Raw genomic sequence first — 19,857 nt, forward strand, 5'->3', positions numbered from 1 at the left:
CTCTTTGAAGCTGTCTCTTCAAACCTTCCTTGTCGGTAGTTTCCCTCCAACCATTCCTCTCAGATTAGTATAAGTGCACCAGATGCCCCTTAAATGATATTTTGGATTATTTCACCCTGTTAAAAACTTCAATGTATAGTTTTGGGGTTCTTTAAATAATCTTATTGTGTAAGTAAACTTAGCCCTATTTAGGGTTCACACGTCTGCATTTTCCCAAATAAAAATCAAATTCATTTTATTATTATTATTACTTTTATTTTTTTCATCTGTTGAAAACAAGTGGTCTGAAACCTATTGGAATGCAGCCTGAAATCCCTCATGGACACTCTGAGACACGTAGAGGGCTTCTCCCGTCATTTGTCAGGATGAGGGGGGAAGTTTGTCTCTGACATTTTTCCCTGCACACATACTGCCTGGTGAGCGACAGACTCTCAAATATCAGCTTAATCCAATAGGTTTCAGGTCATGAAAGATTCAGCAGTTGCTGTACGTGCAAAGAAAAGGTAATGAATACTGGAGTGATTTTTCCCCACTGGAAAGGTTTATGTACCCAGACATATTAAGCAAGGTCTGGATACTTGGCTCATGTTTTGATCTTTGGCGACTACAGTATGTTCATTTAATATATTCAGGGTGGGTGATTACATAATATAGCCATGTCCCTCCACTCGGTAACATCAGCATGATGCTACCTCTGCCGTCCGGGTTTCAGCCTCGTAATTGTTGCTTTGAGGTCAAGTTGAACAATTTGGACATCATCCTTTTTCTCTACTGGTCCGTCTATTTTCTGTATTACACTGGTAACGCTGTGCAAACAGTCCAACAGCATGATGATACCACCACTGTTTGGTCTTAAGTGACACAACGTATAGAGGAGTCAAACTGAGGCTCCTTGACTACAAAACTTTTTTTCCAGAAGACATCCGACTCGTTCAAGTTCTGCGTATATCAATCAGGCCTGCAGGTGTTGATTTTAGATCAGGAGCTTAATTTCTGTTCTGCTCTCTTGTGAATCTGTGGCCATGTAAAATTGGCTTCTCTGACTGGCAAACGCTAAGCTTCTGGAAAGGCTCTCCAAAAGCCTCAACCCGCCCTCCGGTTGAAAATGTGCAGAAATGACGGATCTGTGCCAAGAAGCCAAACAATTATAATCAGAACTTCACACCATTTTGGCTTAGTTGACAAAGTGCTTCACTAAATGGAAACTCCTCTTAAAAATCTGTAAAGCATCATGTAATGTCCAGTGAAAAACACTTAAGGACTTAAATCCTGCAAAACAAGAAAATCTGACTTCTTTGAAGCTCTATTTAAAGAAAAGGAGGGAAACTAATGTCTGTGAAGTTCTGTATATATGTAATATTTCAATACAAGTTCTCTGGATGTCCAGGTTTGTGCTGTTTACAGAGGCAGAGGAATCCACGTTTATCTGAATAAGTGCAGTTTGTCTCACCTGTGTAAACGAGTGCCGCGAGGAACATTAAACAGAACAAAGTTCAGGAGAGCTCTCACACTCAACTCCTGCGAGTTGAGGAGAAACCAATGGCTGCTAGCTTGTTTGTTACGGTCGGGTGTGAAAAACAAGGTTTCGGGATCAGTCAGGTGGGGGAGGGGAAGTGCAACGTTAACCGGTGACACGCACTATTTGAGAAGAGACCAACTGTTGTGCTTGAGAAGGAAAATGTGTGAACTAGTTGCCAAATTTCGACCCGTGCGTCATGCTGCGAGTGTGTAGGGGCCTGGGAGCAAAGCCAGATCTGTGTAGTAGGAGAGTTGCGTGTATTTATCAGCCACATTTGTTAAGGACTTTGTAGATTCTCGGTGTTCATTCACCGTTTAAAACCCAAGGGATTTATTCTGCAACCTAAAATATATACTGTAGCTCATATATAAATATTGAGCTCCAGCTCATGCAGAGCCACTCCTGTTACTGTGATATTTCACCATGGCCAACACTGAACATCTTGAATTATTTTACTCTTAAGTAAATTTCACCGCTGCTAACATATGACAAACAAAAGCTTGTTTTCTTCAAAACAATAAAAACCCAAATTTTCTTTTGTGAAATCTCTTACAGCTGCTGATGTGACCCCCCTCACCTCCCAAAATAATAAAAAAAAATGCTGCCACATGTGAGGAATTTGTCTCCTACAAAATGTCTGGCCAGGTTCCTAAAACATGTATCTCTGATAAATAGCTGTGTCAAGCGTAGACTTAAGAAGGTCAGGTTTAAAATAGTTTGCCCAAATAAGGATACCGAGTTCAGCAATCCTCAAACGCAACGCCTCACATCGCTCATCATTTCTAAGGCAGTAACTTTGTCTCTTGTGATGATCCATCCTCCCCCTCCTCCTCCTCCAGTATCCAGCTGCTCTGATGAACCTTGGCGCCATCCTTCACCTGAACGGGAAGCTTCCCGAGGCGGAGGCCAACTACCTACGAGCCCTTCAACTAAAACCTGACGACGCCATTACTCAGTCCAACCTGCGCAAGCTGTGGAACATCATGGAGCGACAGGGGCTCAAGACGAAGCAGAGAGAGGAGCCCTAAACCCAGAAGGATGCCGTCTCCTTTCTTTGCGGCGCTCGAAGCGTGGAGCGGGACGGAAACAAAATGCTCAGTCGAGTTCGGGGACGGTCGACGTTGGTATGAATGAAGTTTGATGGGAAACTTCTGCATTACACCGCAGTGTTCATTTGGTGGCTCAGACTACTAAAATTAAATCTAATGGTTCTTTTACCATAAATGTGACACAGCTCTTGTTAAAGGACACAAAAACGGGGAGATGCACCGAGAAATTGGCGAGGGACTAGCTCCGACCAGTGGTGTCAAAAACTCACGAATGCTTTCTTTTCTTCCAGCAGTAACCAAGCAGGCACTAACAACAGCACAGGTTGGAATCTGTCGCTGTGGGAATTAGGGAGGCATCAGAGGAAGCCGTATCAAAGGGAAGAGAGAGACCTCGGCAGATACCAGATGGACTGGGGTACAAACATAGACGGCCTCTTTGAAATCTCAGAGTTACAGCAAAATCCATTCTCCAGGACAGTGGTTCTCAATCTTTTTCACCTCAGTACATTCTAGCTTTCTGAGTACCTCCATGATCATTGACATTTTTAAACCAGTAACACAACAAGACTCGGACTTTCTTGGTTCCTTAATTTTTTCTTCTAAATATAATACAATACTTGAACAACTGGTAATAAACAGTTTATTTGCACTTCTGACAGTATCTCACAATCACATTAAGAATTGCCCACATTCTACCGTACAGTGCTTCTTTTAATTAAAGTTAATAAAATGCCAAGATTTACATATCAGTTCATATTTCTTATCACTGAGCACTGCAGTTAGAGTCAATATCTTTCTCTAATCCATGTTCCAGAGTGAAAAATAGTGAGGCATAAAGCACCTAAGAATAAAGCAATATGTCAGATATTCCAACATCAAAAACTGACATACAAGAGAAAATGTATTTGCACCAAAAAACTTTGCTTTCTTTGTCCTTTTAACATTTTTTACGCTAATATAAACTATAAAGGGGCTTTTTTGGTGTGCTTCTTAAAATCAAACAACAAAAGCTGTACTTCACATTTTCACAACAAAAACAAATAAGGTAAATATAAAACAATTGAATCGTATATTAAATTTTTTTCATCCGGTCTTGTTCTGGAGGAGGGACTCAGAAAATTACAGAACAAGTTTGAGAACCGCTGTTCACTTGGAGACTGCGCTTCGTAGCTCAAAAGGCTAGCTGCACTAATCAGGCTCAAACACAAAACACTGAGGACATCCAAATATTAACTGTGTGATTATACAGTAATTTATATATAAATAAAGACTGACCACTTAGGAATGGAAGACTAGAAAAATGTTTTCATAAGCCATGAATCAGTAAAAAATTTTTGTTAGTAAATCAAAGCTTTACAAAACATTAGACATCAACAACAAAACTGAAACCACAAAAATGAATAAATCAAACTGTATTTATTTCCATAAATACTGAGTTGACTGTAACTTTACAGTTTTGTCTGACAGTAACTTAAATAAGGGGCTTACTGAAATTGAAGCAATTTTGAAATGTGTCGCCATCAAGTGGTATTTTGTGTCACTGTCTGCTTTGACACAAATGGATATTTTACTTGTCCATCATGGAAAGAAACCCATTTAATCATTCTAAAGGGAGCATAGCATGAATGTAGCATCTTGCTTCAGGCTTTGTTGTTTTTAGCACAAAGCTAACCAGCATTTTGTTGGTTAAATTGCATGATGTTTGCCAGTCTCATTTGTTTTGTTTTAAATGGGAGAAGATTTCTTTTTTAAACCAAGATTAACAAAAAAAAAAAAAAAGAAAAGTAAAGATTTGTACATTTTTAACATTTCAGGCAGAAAAACAAAAAAAAGTCTCAGTGGTGCCAAAGCCTGTGATGAGTTCTCACGCCTTCGGTGCCAAGCAAGATCTGTAAACACTCGTATTTTGTTTGTTGTGTCAGACGGTGTTTTCATACTACGTGATCAAATGAAATTTAATTTATTAATATGTATTATAAATGCCAACTTTGTGCCATACCATCTCACCCGTTTTTTTTTTTTTTTTTCCTCCAATCAGACTGTAGAAGGCGACATGACAGTTATCTTTAGTGTTTTTTTTGTTTGTTGTTCCTCTCTGCTCAGGGACATCAGGTTGTGATTCCTGTGACAGAGCTGAAGATCTGTGACACATAGAGAGCTTCTTCATGCGTTAGGTGTTCTTTGATGATTGTGGATGTTTATTTAATTCTAGAACACGTCTAGCTGAAACCGTCTGGTGTTTTGTAAGAAGTACAATGAAGACTTTTCCATAATAAAAGTGAAAGATTTTTCGAGCGAGTGCTTCTTTCTGGAACTCACGGGTAAAAGAGTGGGACACAGTCTAACAGCTTTTCACTTCTTGATTCATGGAAAACAGATTGTAAAATATTACCCAAAGTGAAAACATATGTGGAATAAAATATATCCAGACTAGATTAATAAAAAACAAAATCCAGTTTTCAGCTGGAGTTCACTCTCTGTATCTGCACACAAAAAGAAATTACAGCAGTCTGTTTTTCACTCCTTTTTAAATTCTTCTGGTTGCAATATCTAAACAAAGCAACAATTAGCAACAAAATCTAAAATTAGATGTTTGGTTGCAAGGTGTTGAAATCTCAGTTTGCTATGAAGTATCGCAAAAAAGAAAAATAACCAGCAGTCTTTTTATTCTACAGGTGTACATGTACAGATTAAGCCAATTAAACCTCTAAAGTGAGTATATTGGCTGAACAGCTTCAGATAAAGCTAAGGAGGGAAAAGCTGATGAAAACATGCCTGAGATCTTTTAAATCTCAGTCCAGTTTAACTCCACTACAAACAACAGAGCATAATGACTTGACACTCAGTCAGTGACACACACACACACACACACACACACACACACACACACACACACACACACACACACACACACACACACACACACACACACACACACACACACACACACACACACACACACACACACACACACACACACATGCAGATGAGCTAATTAGAGATGGATACGGAGCCATTATCGTCATGTTGATACCATCCAATCCAACAGACATCAATGTGTTTGTAGATAAAAAGGCAGGCTTAGAGAACACCAAGTGGTAAATATTTAAGAAGAGATCAAACATCACTCAGTAAATATCTTGGAAGAAACTCAGAAATGATTTTGAAGTTTCGAACTTCTTTCTTTTTCCCCTCATCTTTTCCAACTTAGCCCAAAATGTTTGGGGATGTAATCAACATGAAGTTTGGAGTATGAGATTTTCATTTGCGTATGGAAAGCTCTTACATGAATAGCATTAAATTAATTTAAAATAATGTTTAAGGTAACTGCATTCTAGCTCAGAAATAATAATAGCAGTAATGAAATGGTTCTGAAGTGAACAATGCACAGCAAGAAACACAAACAAAAATTGGATTGTGATTTTGTTTTAATTCATGTGGCATATTATAAGAATAAATAAATAAAGTCTCATACATAGTTTCTCTGATATTTGCTTATAAAAGTGAATGAGTGTTGATATGTTGAAAAGTTCATGCACAGCTCCTTGTTGATACAACAGCGCACTCTGCTGGCAGGTTTTATGAAGTCCATCTAATTTGGTTGATCTTGCGTCTCATTTTTACATTAAATTCTAAGGTATCAATCAGATATGAATTTACATCAAACTCTGTTTTTGAAATATTTAATTATTTTAGCTAGCAGGGTGGTAACTTTAAGAGTCTTTTTAAAAAATATTAAATATTTTAATATTGTTTACCTTTGTTTATAATTTGCATTACAAGACTGTACAGCATGTTGGGGCTTAAGATTTTGTTTTGTGGAATTGTCAAAAGCTGCAAGAACTTCTGAAAAATCCTTATACTTAGGATTTTGGTAGAGGCCAGAATCTACCAAATACTTCAGAAAAAAAAAAAAGATTGATAATTTATTTTAATGACATAATATAAATATACAATGAAAATGTTGATGTGGTTCTGGAACAGAGTTTTCTTCTGAATCTCCGAATACCTTAATCTTCATTTTGTGATTGCAACCTTTTGTAAAATCATAAACTTCTAAAGCAAATACAAAAATATACATCTAATATATTTGTTATAAAAATAGTCTCCACTTTAAATTATTAAATCTGGGCTTCATTTGAAATGTGTGGAGCTTTTCCTGTAAAAACTCTCCTCAACAGACTAAAGTTCATACTCAATAAGATATTCCGGATATATCTGATTTGGATCAAATATGATGAATATCATGGGATCGTCGAGATCATCCACACAGCTGTCGTGAAAATTTTCAAGACTTCCATGATCTGGTTTACAGAAATAAAACTCTCCAAGTTTTGATTTCCCAACAATCACCCGAGCAAGAAAGAGCACTTTAGTGAGTTTACCGTTTGTTGGAGCTATCCTGGTGGCACAGTATACGTCTGCATAGAATGCACAAGTGGCAAAATATATCCCTGCAGAGAGAAAAGGGGAAAAAAATGATTTGATCAGCTTAAATAGAAGCTTTGTGTCATTACACATGTTTTTTACTGAATGCTATTCACTTTTGTAACTACATTTATGCCTATGACATTCTCTCTAACCATTCTATTCCTAATCCTAAACTTAATTCAAATCATTCCTCTAAATCTATTGAGTAAAGCGTAGTAGAGCTGCAGAAAAGTGAGGTTGAGGTCCTTACAAAGCAAATGGTCCCTTTTTGTTGGTAAAAAGGGTGAAAGTGGTCCTGTAAATGCAACATATACAACTATGCTCACATGCAAAATATTAAGGTTTCTATATTGACTTCATTACCTTTGCCATAAAGTTTCCCATGCTGTCCAGCCAACCGTAAATCAAAGTTATTTGTGCAAATGCTGGCAATATTTTTACTGTCAGTGCCGTGGAAAAGCCGCCTTTCTTGAATGCTGTTGGTGCCCCGAAGCCTCATTAGTTGTTTCTTTTTTCTAAAAGTAGAAAATAAATACTTTGCTTTGTTTGTTTTCAAGCTAGACGAGACAAAAAATATAATGCACTTGCATCTGAAAACCTTTCTTACCTGCAATACATTTCCCAGATGTCCAGGTTTTGTATCCTTGTTATTGATACTATGGTCTTATTCAGGAGTCCATCATGTGTCATATAATGAGCCACATCCTGATACTCTGGGGTGCATTTATCCAGTGGGATCAGCTGTGCAACGTAAAAGACGTTGGGGTTTAAGGCGTGAGCAGTATAAAAGGTTAAAAAGGCATAAATACCATTAATATACCTAATTAAATCAGAGGAAAATTTCAGCATGTCACAAAATATGGCCCTGGCCTGGGAGCTACACCAAAACTAGCCCTTGTGTATTTCACCTACAATGTGACTTAGACCAGGAGTGGGCACCTCCAGGCCTCCGGGGCCGGTCTCCTGCAACTTCTAGATGTGTCTCTCCTTCAACACACCTGAGTCAAATAATGAGGTCATTAGCAGGACTCTGGAGAACTTGACTGCATTTAGGAGGTAATTCAGCTATTGGATTCATCTGTATTGGACCAGGGAGACATCCAAGAGTTGCAGGACACTGGCCCTTGAGGACCAGGATTGCCCACCCCTGACTTAGACGTTTTTTCAGTTTTTACCTGGTAAGGAGCTGTGGCATCGAAATGTTCCCAGCTAACAGGTGGAGAACAGAAACAGGAACACCTGCGAAAGGAGCAAAGTCTGAACTGTAGGTTTCACTTTCACTTAGTGTGAAATCAAACTGAAATGACAGTGTTGTAGTAAATTGGATCCCAACATCTCACCTATTCTCAAGATTAAAGTTGCGTTGGATTCTTCTCTGTTTTCCTGTGGTGAGGTCCGTCTGTAGCATCACTGCGCGGGAAAAACACACACATTTTAGCTCATTTTCAGGAGCAGCGAACCGAAACTGAGATCAAATGGGTGTTCACACACACACCTGAAAAATCTATTTTGCTCACATAGCTGCCTGCATCTACAACCATGAAGGATTCATCATTCAAATAAAACTTCTCTATATCCTCACTCCTGACACCATTACTGGGATCATCCTGAAGAACACAAAGAAGACATTGCTACATTGATCAAACAATAACTCTTAAAAAAATTAGATAAAAGTTTACCTCAAATCTGTGCCACCTCCCACAATCTGCCTGGAAATACCAATGCCATGGCGTGTCGGATGTGTCCATGTTTTCTTCTTCATTTAGAGCCCACATTGTGCTCACCAACTAAAGCTGAATATAAAAGATAACGCGCTCTACCTGTCTGTGTCCCTCATATGACTATTTAATTAGGCTTTTGAGTTTTTTGCCTCCTCAGCTAAACCACTCCCACTGAGGTAGGCTGGCTGTCCTACACCCAGTTAACTGTGTCACAGTTTCTACTCAGTTTGGAAACCTCTGGAATTTAATTTAAGTTTAGTCCAGGTCTAGATAAATAGAATGAGAAAATATGTACAGTTCCGGGCATTGTTTAGTTTTCCACCATGACAAACGTCACCCTCTTTTTCCTCTTTTCTGATTTGGTCTTATGGTTTTATGGTGGTTAAATTAACAAGTGCATGGAAAACATGGCTGTTTTCTACTTCATTTAGTGTCAACATTGACAAACTAAAGCTGAATAAATGAATGAACCCACAGTATCTCTATTTGTATTTCTGGCTCCTGAACTAAATTACCCCATTTAAGTTAGGTTAGTTTTTCCCAAGAGAGGACAAAAAGTTGGGTTTGTCAAAGGCTTCATATCTGATAAGGTCTATTGAAGTCTAAGTAAAATATATAAAATATTCTGTGGCGAAAAGTATTTACGATGAGCAACACACCCACAGCTTTCCATACACCCATGCCAACACTCACTTATGACGTAAGGCAACTGTGTTTTTCTTGTACACAAAAGAAGGCAAGACATATTTGCATAGAACAATTTTGAAATATGATAATGTACAGTTCTTCATGGAAAAGTAAATGAACAGTTCTGCTCTTTTACTGTATTAGAAGAACAATAAAAAAATCAATCATCACATGAAAATGTCAATGACTTGGCTATCTAGCTTTAGCCTGGTCACTGGCTAAAATGACTTGACTAAAACTAATGATTCAGTTTGAAAAATCAAAGTCATTTCATATGACTTTGTATATCAAAACGTTTTGATATACTTTTCAGATCAAAATGATGGAAATGACCTGAACAGAGTTAAGTTACATTTAATCACCAAGGATATATTAGCAAATGTATAAGTGCTTCCTAATCTTTGTTAATTGCCAAAGGTACACAGGAAAATACAGACACACAAGTTAAAATTACACAGAGCATAAATCACACAGAAATCACTGGAGCTCTAGATGTGTGATGTCATTGACCCTTTTAAGTTAGAAGTTTTCAGCAGAGTCTATTTGGACTCTGGTTCAACCAATCAGCAAACACTGTCCCCTTAAATGCTGATTGGTTAACATGCTAATATTTAAATAGGTGATGTTTTTGTCTATATTATACTTTTTACTGGTAATTCAAACATTATTGAACTCTGTTGTAATGTCTTGATTGGTACAACAGTACCATCTGCCGACTGATACTTTTGATAAACTTCATCTAATTTAAATTCTTTTAAAAAGAAAAAAAAAAAAACTTCCAGGAATATTTTTGTACAAACTGACCTGCCTGGATTACATATTTTAATTTTAAGGTACTGTTCAAGTAAATCAACTGTATGTATTATATATTGTACGTATGCACATCTGCATGTGTTGCTCACACACTCATCTTATACATACAAATGGATAAAGCAGGATAAAACAGAAAGACACACACACTTTCGTTTGGTTCTGAAGTTTATTTGTCGGTTGTTTTAACTGACTAAAGTTGAGTGAGGTTATTGGTACTCTATAAGATACTCTGGGTAGATCTGATTTGGATCAAATATAATAAATATTTTGGGATTATTGGCATCGTTCACACAACTGTCAAATGCGTTTTCATCGTCTGGCTTAAGTAAACCCTGGTTTCCAACTTTAAATTTCCCAACCATGACCCGAGCAAGAAATATAATTTTTGTATTTCCATGACGTGCGCTGTTGGTACTGTATCTGTCTGCATATGATGCATGGATGGCAAAATATATACCTGTAAAGAGAAAAAGAACAACACAATTCAGACAGGTTTTATATTTTAATTACAAGCATGATTCGTGGCAGTGGCTGCCTTACCGTTACCAAATGTTCTTCCGATTCTTGCAGGTGTCCTTAAATCAAAGTTATACTTGCAAATGCTGTCCACGTTTTTAGTGTCAGTCCCGTGGAAAAGGCGCTTTTCAGGAATATCTTGGACACGTTTAATTTTCATAAGCTGTTTCTTTTTCCTGAAGAATGCAGGGAGTGACAATTGGTTCAAAAAAATGTAATTATATCACAGACAAGAAATTGTTCATCTCAAAATCTCAATATAAAAACTTTTTCTTACCTGCAGTATATTTCCAAGAGTTCCAGATTCTGTATTCTTCTTATTGATACGATGGGTCTGGATAGGAGACCAACCTGGCTCACATAATCTGCCACCATCTTATACTCTGGGGTGAGCTCACGCAGTGGGATCAGCTTAAAAACACAACACACATGCAGTACCTTGAAGAGATTTTGTTCCCCCCCTGAATCACTTTCCATTTTGTCCTATTCCAACTAAAAACCTTCATTTAGTTTAGTGGGGATATATGTGACAGACCAAACAATAGAAAGGAAAAGGGATAAGTAGGTAAGTACAGCATTAATCAGAAGAGCATGAAAGAAAACCTTTGGTAACCCTGGAGGAGCTGCAGAGATAAACAGCTTAGGTGGGGAATCTGTTGACATTACAACCAGTTCTTGTACTCTTGACAAATCTGGCGTTCATGGGAGAGTGGCAAGAACAAAGTTATGATTGAAGGAACCCATAAGTCATTTTTAAAGTTTTGTTTTTGTGTGTTAGTCTATTGCAAAAATTAGAATAAATAAAATTCAGAGGTTAGTGGCCGCTACATACAAAAATGTGAAAAAGTTCAGCAGGAATAGTAAATACTTACTAAGTGAGTCTATGAAGGTGTTCAGCAGAAACAAAAGCATGTTTCCCCCCCCCTCAGGTACCTACTAAACGGTAAAACATTTATTTTACTACAGATCATAAAATACCCGAAAGAAAGGTTTTCCAAATTATCTATCCACCTCAAAAAAAAAAAAGAAAGAAAAGAACTGGATTTAAGATGAAACAACCACATCTCACTTCCTGAACTTCATGTAAAACTCTGAAACCTGCAGAGGTAACTAAAAATAATGGACTTTGTTGGGAATGTCAGGGCTCACATAAATACTTTTTATGGCAAAACAGAAAAAAAAAAACATGTTTCTACATTCTGAATCAGAATCATGAGCAAATTGAAAACCATTCATGCAAATAACTTACAACAAGTCACACAGTTTTGGTGCTAAATGTCCATAACCACTCAAAAGTTGTTTAGCACTGATGCCAACAGCTGCCATTTTATTTTGGTTGCCATGTGCAGTTACAATTTTCCAATAAAGCAAAACAACTGAAAATCAGGGATGCCATGTTCTTTAAACTCTTTGAAGTAAAACTGATTTTTATTTTTTTTATATTTTTTTTTCCTCACCTGATAAGGAGCTGTAGAATCAAAGTTTTCCCAGAAAACAGGCAGTCCACAGAAACAGGAACAGCTACAGGAAAACATGAGCAAAGACGCGGCTGCAATGGTTTCACTTTCACTTTGTAAGAAACCAAACTGAACTCACGGCGCTGTGGTTAACAGGAGCCACTGGCAATACTTCACCTTTTCTCAAGATTAAAGCTGCGTTGGATTCGCCTTTGTTTCCCTGTGTTGAGGTCGGTCTGTATCATCACTGCACAGAAACACACATTTCAGCCGATTAAAGCTGGAAATAAGCCGAAACTGTGAGCATGAGTGTTCACACACACCTGAAAAATCAATCCTGCTTCGGACGTTGAATGTATTTATGTTCATAACGGAGTTTGAGTCTCTCAAATACCATTCCTCTATGTCCTGACTTCTAAAGGACTTGCTGGGATCATCCTGGGGAATGAAAACAAAAGAGCAAAGTGTCAATCATGATCACACATACAGAAAAGCATAAAAATCTAAAGGACAGATGAAGGTTTACCTCAACTCTGTGCCACCTCCCACAGTCTCCCAGATAATACCAATTCCACGGAGTGTCAGATGTGTCCATATTTTCTTCTTCATTTAGAGCCCACATTGTGCTTATGAACTACACCTGGATAAAGAGTGTACTTGCTCTACCTGTCTCTGTGTCACTCATGACTATTAAATTTGGTTTTTGAGTTTCTGCTTCCTAAACTAAACCACTCCCACTGAGGTAGGCTGGCTGGCCTTCACTGAAGATTTCCAGTTAATTGTGTGAAACAGAATTTCTATTCAGTTTGGAAAAGTTTATACCAGGTCTAAATAAATAGAACAAGACAGTAGGTGCATTTCCAGACATTGTTTCTTATCCCGCCATTAAAAACTTCACCCGTTCTTCCTCTTTCTGGTTTTCTGAAGCTTAAAATAACATGCACTAATGGTTCTAGACAAAACCCTGGCTTTCCTAGTTGAATCTGATAAAGACTGGACTTTTTAAATGACGAACAGGCAGTGATTCTGGTCCATATCTTCCTGTCTGATGAGCTGCAGACTGTAAAGTATTTGATTCTGTGCTGCAAAATTTTATTATGCTGTGCAACATACACACAGAAACATACAGTTGTCAATAAATCCGACTCATACACTCAAAGCTATCAGTTATGAACTACAGCAACAGCTTTTTAACAGAAGCCAAAATGGTCCGTTCTTATACCAGCTGGTAATAGATACAATCATCCAAATAACAGAGCAAAAGCAATATTACATTATTAAGCAACATTACTTATTTCAGTACATCCTGTGCATTCTAAAAGTACTTATTCTGGTTGAACTATTCCACATTGTGTTACCGCCACAAACTTTTATGTATTTTATAGGAACTTTATTTGATAGAGCGACACTAAGTAGTGTTGAATTGTGAGGAGGAAGGACATAAAACATGCTGGATAGTTTTTCTGGAAAGTGTGGCATGCGTTTTTACTTTCCCCATTTTTAGTTTGAAACTCATAAGCAAATCACCTAATTTATTAATATTAGCCCATTTATTAGCCCACCGGTCACAATAGAGACCAAGAAATTAATTTCACTTTCAAGGTCTCCAAAAAGCTTACTCATTAAATTTTCAGTTAATGTTCAGCAAATATTGAGAGTTTAGAGTAATTATATCAGTGGTTCCCAATCCCCGGGCCGCGGTCTGGTACTGGTCCGTGGACCAATTGGTACTGGGCTGCGCAAGAAATAATTAAATATTTCCGTTTTATGTATTATATGAGTCTGGAGGAGTCTGGAGTCTGTGTCCAGGAGCAACACACCACACACGAACCGAGCACAAAGTGCTTTTACTGCTTGGCCAATATGCAAAGCACTGCGAGGAGGAACACAAATCAACACATCACTGTTCAGTCTAAACAGACCTTTTCAATAGTGGAAGCTTTCATTTAGCAGGGCTTGTTCGGTTGATGTGAAGATAATCTGGAAGAAAACTTTTAGTAGTGGCAAAAAATGTCAAACTCAGACAAAGATCCAAAAGAGGATAGTTTAACTATGTATAACAGCCCAGTCAAATTCCAGGCCCAAATTCAACTGGGAAACTGTGGTCAGACTATTTTAATCTCTAGCTGTGGATTTCCTAACCTAACATCCTTACCCAAAAGACTTGCCACTTTAATTTAAGCAAACTACAAAGTTATGACTCAAGAAGGTGAGTACTAATGTATGCCACACTGCTCAGATTTCTATTGGTTAAATTTGGACAATCTATCACATAAAATCCCAATAAAACAAAATACATAGTCATAATGTGGCAAATGGGGAAAAGTTTAAGGCATTCAGATACTTTCACAAAGCATGTTATGTTCTGACATTTATAACAGGTTAAATGTACTCCAGGTGCAAAGGTGACTTGTTTTCCTCAGGTACAGCTGTTGATGATCTCACACATACAGGACTGCATTTCTAATGTGACGCTCGTCTGGTTTCCAACGGACATGAACTAAGCCACGATAACTCTTCGTAACAAAATAAAAATGCAAGTTCAGTCGTCAAAACCTCTAAAGATACACTTGGGAGCTACAGACAAACATATCATCACAAGTTTGTGTCGCAGTGACACAGTTAGGAGTAAAACCTTTCACAGAAAGGGTAAAAAGTGCACTGATGCATGGTTTAAATAACACAGAGGTAGAAGCTTATTATGAGAAGAATTTGTCAAAAGGTCACGCTTAAATAATAACAGTGACAGTAAGAAAGGTGCTTTGGATGGCAACATGACTCATGGTGCGCTAAAGGTTTTAGGTGAAGTGTTACCAGGAATTTCTTCAGAAACTTCAAGTGGATTTCCTAACCTAACATCCTAACCCAGGCTCTCTTAATGGAGGTTTGGGCCAAATGGTTGAAGTTTGGATACAGCCAAACTCCCATCAAACTACAAACTTAATAGTGGTAGTTATCCAAAATCTATGTTTATAATTTTGAGCCGCCAATTAGGAAAAATGAAAAAAAAAAAATTCTTATTAAATTCTTTGTAGTGCTACGTTGTATAATCGCTCCTTCCCTGGAAAAAGAACGATCATAAATCACCATAAAAGCCACACACTGTCATGACATTAATGCCAATAGGACCGTATGTAAACTACTGCGAACAAATGCAGGCACTCACAGTCCTTCATTGTAACAAACTAACAACAGATGAGACCACAACATATTTTTGGTATAATAAATTGGCATATGTATGGCACTGTGGATTAAAAATAAGACGAGGAGTCAGAGTTGGAACATTGCCTTAAATCTCCAAACTGAAGCCACTCAGTGCAGACAGTGTAAGAAGCGAAGTGACATATAGTACAAAACAAAGCACACATGTCAGTATTTTTAACTTTTGATCAATGTGTTCAGAAAGCCGCCATTGTTTTTCCACCTTTTAAACATTTCCAAAGGCACTTTAAAGAAAAAAATAATAATCCAATGCTCCAGTTACTCACTGGAAGTGACGTTTTGTTTTTTTTCTTTCTTTTCTTTGTTTTCTTCTCCCATTTCCAAAAATCGAAACTGTTCATCAACTATTTTCTCATCAGTAGAACTCGATCAGATACTCTGGGTAGATCTGATTGCTGTCAAATATAACGTATATCTTTGGGTTGGCCATGTCGTCCACGCAGCTGTCGTAGAAGTTGGTGAAGCTGGCATCCTTGGAGGGCGGCCTGCAATACATGGGATGACCGACTGTGTATTCGCCAACGAGCACTCTGGCGAGGAACATGGTTTTATAGGGCGGCTCGTTGGCAAATATAGGCGGAGCGAGTCCGTGCCTTTGCAAGGTGGTGTTATGTTTCCCGGTTGTGTGGCAGAATTTACTGGAATATTTGGCGTCGCGGGCAAAGTAGCTCCCTGCAGGAAGGAGAATGAAATGAGATTTCAAAAATCAAACAAATGATGAAACCGGTGCATTTACGCGTCAGTCCAAAGGGATTGTACCTTTGCCATAAACATCACCATGACTCCCTGTCAGACGCCAGTCAAAGTTAAACGTACAAATAGCTTGTATGTTGCTGTGTCCTGTTCCATGAAACAGCATTCGCTCTTCAATATCCAGAGTTCGCTTGACTTTTCGCAACTGTGTTTTCTTCCTTAGGGGAGAAACACAACACAGAGCATAATAATGGATTTACAGGTATGAAAGACTTTATTGAACTCTGTTAGTTTGACTCATACTCATCAGCAAACACAAACTTTTGCTGCACGAAATCCAAATCTGTTGCTGATTCTAAAACTATGTCCTGCTGTTTTTATTTGTTCCCAAATTGTCGGAAGGGCCGCCGTCTTTAAATTTATTTAGCCAGCGTATATAAAAACTAACATCACAGTCGCAGCAGAATCCTCTGCTCACAAAAGGAAACATGTTAGAATCAGTTCAAAACAACACATTACCTGCAGAAGAACTCCCACAAGTCCAAGTTCTGGATCCTCTGGATGGATTTTATTGGATGATCCATCGTCCTATCGTACAGCCTGGCTACTTCCTTAAACTCATATGTGTCTCTGCCGAGCTGGATAAGCTGCGGGAAAACAAACTAAAATTTAAATACACATTGTGATTATGATTATGTTGTATTATTATTATTATTGCTCCTTCTTCGGCATCAAAAAGTGTCAAAGTGTTTGTGATAATCAATCATAAAAATCATTAACATTTTTACAGAGATTATCTTTCTAGGACCTAAAAAATTGTTTAATTATTTGAAGCATCTTTCGTTGTGAGGGTTTCAATTTATATTGAATTCAGAATATTCAATATATATATTTATATATGTATATATCTATAGATATGTCTTACTTGATAGGGCTCGTCTGTATTGATTCTCTCCCAGTGACATGGCACAGGCAAGGCCAGATTATCACAAATAAACCTGAAAGAATAAATCAAAAACTTAATTTTAAGCTAAAATTAAGTGACATTATACAAAAGGATAATTCCTCATCTATTTTTTTTACATATTGTGCACCACAAATCCCTTCAAACTCCTAGGTTCTACCTTTTTGAAGGACCACACTCAAGGGAGGGTATAATGTATTTCCCAGGCACATAGTGTGATTTCAGAACACAACCAAGAACCTAAGCTTCAGTTGTACTGGAAAGACTATATTTATCAAAAACAACTTTCAAAGAAATTTGTATTTGAATCATACCCAAATGGTACGCCTTGAAATCAGCCTCTGTCTCTTTAAGAACCCCATACACCATGTCATCACGATGCTTCTTCATGAGAAACTCAGGTGACGACTAAAGATCCAACGCAGAGTTTTAGATAGATAAGAGGCTCATTGTATGAGCGGGCATTTAGGCAACATAAAATGGCTGCAACACGAGATTCTAAGACTTCTCAAACATGCATAAATCAGTGAAAACAACATTCTGGTGGGTATAATCTTGATGACTTATACAAATGGTATAAAGTTGAAGAAGTCGATTTTTTTACATTTTCTTTGCATACTCAACCTTACCGGAAGCCAGTGGCAGAGTGTAGGGAGCGTTTAATTGGCCTCTGTTTTCCTGTTGTCACGTTAATCTGTCGCATAACTGGGGAGGAAAAAAAAATATTTCAGCACTAAAGAATCTGCAATTTATCAAAAGACAACAAACAGCTACTTATGAACGGCTTCTTAGATTACTCATCTTTATTGGTAAAATATTTCAGTTTACCTGAGAAGTCCAGCCTGTAGGTGTATTTGGCTGTGTAGAACTCCATGACCCCTCGCTGGTTCCTGTTATAGCACTGCTCAATCTGAGCGCTGGTCACTGAGCAGGCTGCGCTGGGATCGATCTGACAGAGACATCAAGACAGAGCAGAGCACATCTCAACCAATCAGATGATCAACTGGAAGGAAAAAAAAATTACACATCCTTGGCATCAAAAAGGAATTTTACTGAAGGGCTGACTTACAATGCATTGAAAATATATTCATACGTCTAACTTTTCCCATCCCCATTTACCATGCTATGACCTCTAATCTGACCAGATGACACAAAAAAGTCAATTTTTTGAACAAAATTCAGTGTGATAAAAAACTAAACTTGTATGCAGTACTCAGAGAGCAAAGCACTGAGGTAGCACATCTGGCTTTGTTTTTTTTTTTTTTTTTTTTTTGAAAATGGTAAATGAAGTTAATCAGAGGAAATGGGAAGATGGATGGAGGATAATACTGGAAGAAAATGTGTCAATAGCTGCTTGCACCAGGACAGCAACTGTAAATATATGATTAGAGCTTGAACAAAATGGTTTACATCAGCCTAGTCAAAGTCCAGATAGGGGTTATCCTTTGAGTCTCATTCAAATTTAAGCTTGTTTTAATATCAACAAAATGTTCAGCCTCAAGACGGGGAAAGCTGGAAAAGACAGCCCAAAACAATTATAGCAGTAATAGAAGCAGAAAGTCAACAACGTACAAAAGCACGCCACACGTTTCAGATTTCAATTTGTAAGAAAAACAAAAAAGAATAAAAACGTTTTTGTTGCAATTCACAGCTGTCTATGATTTTGTGTTGGTCTACCCACAAATCACACAGTGAGGTTTGTGCACAGTAAAAGTATATATGTCTTACCTGACATATGACATATAGATGAAATTACATTTAAAAAAAATATTTTGTTTTACATGGACACAAAAAAAATCATGTGGAAATTAGATATTTTTAAGTAAAAATGTCTAGAAATGCTAATACTTTTACCAGGCACTCTATTCTCTTTTGTGGAAACTATTCTTATACATTATTAGTCAATATATTCTTTTTACAGATAAGTCGAGGTTATTATTAATTTATCAAAAAGAATTGAACTTTAATAAAAAATAAATAAATAAACATTTTGTGCAACCCCAAAAACTATGCGCAGGAAATGTAACTATTTGCGAGCTTAAAATCAATTAACAATAAAAGTTTCTCCCATTGGTTTACATTTAATCTCGTACAATTTTTTGCTAGAAACTTTTGTTTCTAGCTAAAGATCTCACTTGTGCATCAAAATGCATTTAAATCTGATCAAAGCTGATCTACCTCAAACATGTGCCAGACTCCGCATTCGGCCAAGTAGAACCAGCACCAGTTTGGCTCCGAGGTGTCCATCTCCTCAATCTCAGTGGACTCCTCGTCTGAAGATCTGATGGCTAACATTGCTAAATCTGAAATGAACACAAGCAAATAACAAAAATTACGGGGGAGTAACGAATGACACGAAAGGGGGGACTGAGAGGGACTGTGCGCTCATTTCATTTGCTAGACGAACCTAATGTGGACGAGCTGTGTTTAAGTCGTTGTCGTGAGAGCATCCCATGCTGTAAACAAACTCAAACAGAAAGATGCCATGTCGAGCTAGCTCTCCTTAGCGGCTGCCGCAGCCGCTTCCCCTGAGCTCTGCGGGAGTTTCACCGGCTTTCAGTTTGCGTTTAACTGGGCCTGTCTTCTCGAAATGTAATGCCTTCATAAATAATAAATAAGGACGATGAAAAATCAAAGAGACGGAACGAGCGTGGACGAGTAAATATCATTTTCCTTCTGGAACCCGTTGTTTACTTTTGTTTCCGGAAACGTAACGCGAGCGTCAGCGCGCGAGTCAAATAAGGGGAGGGAAGGCGTGGGGAAACTGAACCCGGAGTTTGTCCTG

General features: G+C 37.8%; 4 protein-coding genes across 4 annotated transcripts in view; 1 reads left to right on the forward strand and 3 right to left on the reverse strand.

The window, feature by feature from the left end:
- Positions 1-4,859, forward strand: part of tmtc2a (transmembrane O-mannosyltransferase targeting cadherins 2a) — a 50,645-nt gene extending 45,786 nt beyond the window's left edge. The window contains exon 12 of the mRNA XM_055054760.1: positions 2,359-4,859. Coding sequence (XP_054910735.1) covers positions 2,359-2,547 — 189 coding nt within the window. The 3' untranslated portion in view covers positions 2,548-4,859. The remainder of the gene's footprint in view (positions 1-2,358) is intronic.
- A 1,798-nt stretch (positions 4,860-6,657) lies between these two features.
- Positions 6,658-8,799, reverse strand: LOC129375636 (protein mono-ADP-ribosyltransferase PARP11-like). The gene is made up of 7 exons (XM_055054872.1): positions 8,679-8,799; positions 8,495-8,606; positions 8,340-8,409; positions 8,175-8,238; positions 7,607-7,740; positions 7,363-7,514; positions 6,658-7,022 (listed from the first exon to the last, which is right to left on the reverse strand). The coding sequence occupies exons 1-7, from the start codon at positions 8,772-8,774 to the stop codon at positions 6,751-6,753; spliced, it is 900 nt and encodes a 299-aa protein (XP_054910847.1). The 5' UTR covers positions 8,775-8,799; the 3' UTR covers positions 6,658-6,750.
- Positions 8,800-10,385: 1,586 nt separating this feature from the next.
- LOC129375506 (protein mono-ADP-ribosyltransferase PARP11-like) lies at positions 10,386-12,887 on the reverse strand. Its single transcript, XM_055054639.1, has 7 exons — positions 12,720-12,887; positions 12,517-12,631; positions 12,371-12,440; positions 12,194-12,257; positions 11,014-11,147; positions 10,761-10,912; positions 10,386-10,677 (listed from the first exon to the last, which is right to left on the reverse strand). Exons 1-7 carry the CDS (start codon positions 12,813-12,815, stop codon positions 10,427-10,429), a joined length of 882 nt encoding a protein of 293 aa, XP_054910614.1. The 5' UTR covers positions 12,816-12,887; the 3' UTR covers positions 10,386-10,426.
- A 357-nt stretch (positions 12,888-13,244) lies between these two features.
- LOC129375503 (protein mono-ADP-ribosyltransferase PARP11-like) lies at positions 13,245-19,788 on the reverse strand. The gene is made up of 8 exons (XM_055054636.1): positions 19,480-19,788; positions 19,251-19,375; positions 17,901-18,021; positions 17,702-17,777; positions 17,034-17,106; positions 16,628-16,755; positions 16,175-16,326; positions 13,245-16,087 (listed from the first exon to the last, which is right to left on the reverse strand). The coding sequence occupies exons 1-8, from the start codon at positions 19,520-19,522 to the stop codon at positions 15,771-15,773; spliced, it is 1,035 nt and encodes a 344-aa protein (XP_054910611.1). The 5' UTR covers positions 19,523-19,788; the 3' UTR covers positions 13,245-15,770.
- Positions 19,789-19,857: the final 69 nt, after the last annotated feature.

This window comes from Poeciliopsis prolifica, unplaced genomic scaffold (assembly GCF_027474105.1).
Source record: "Poeciliopsis prolifica strain line A6 unplaced genomic scaffold, Auburn_PproV2 SCAFFOLD040, whole genome shotgun sequence".
NCBI lineage: Eukaryota > Metazoa > Chordata > Actinopteri > Cyprinodontiformes > Poeciliidae > Poeciliopsis > Poeciliopsis prolifica.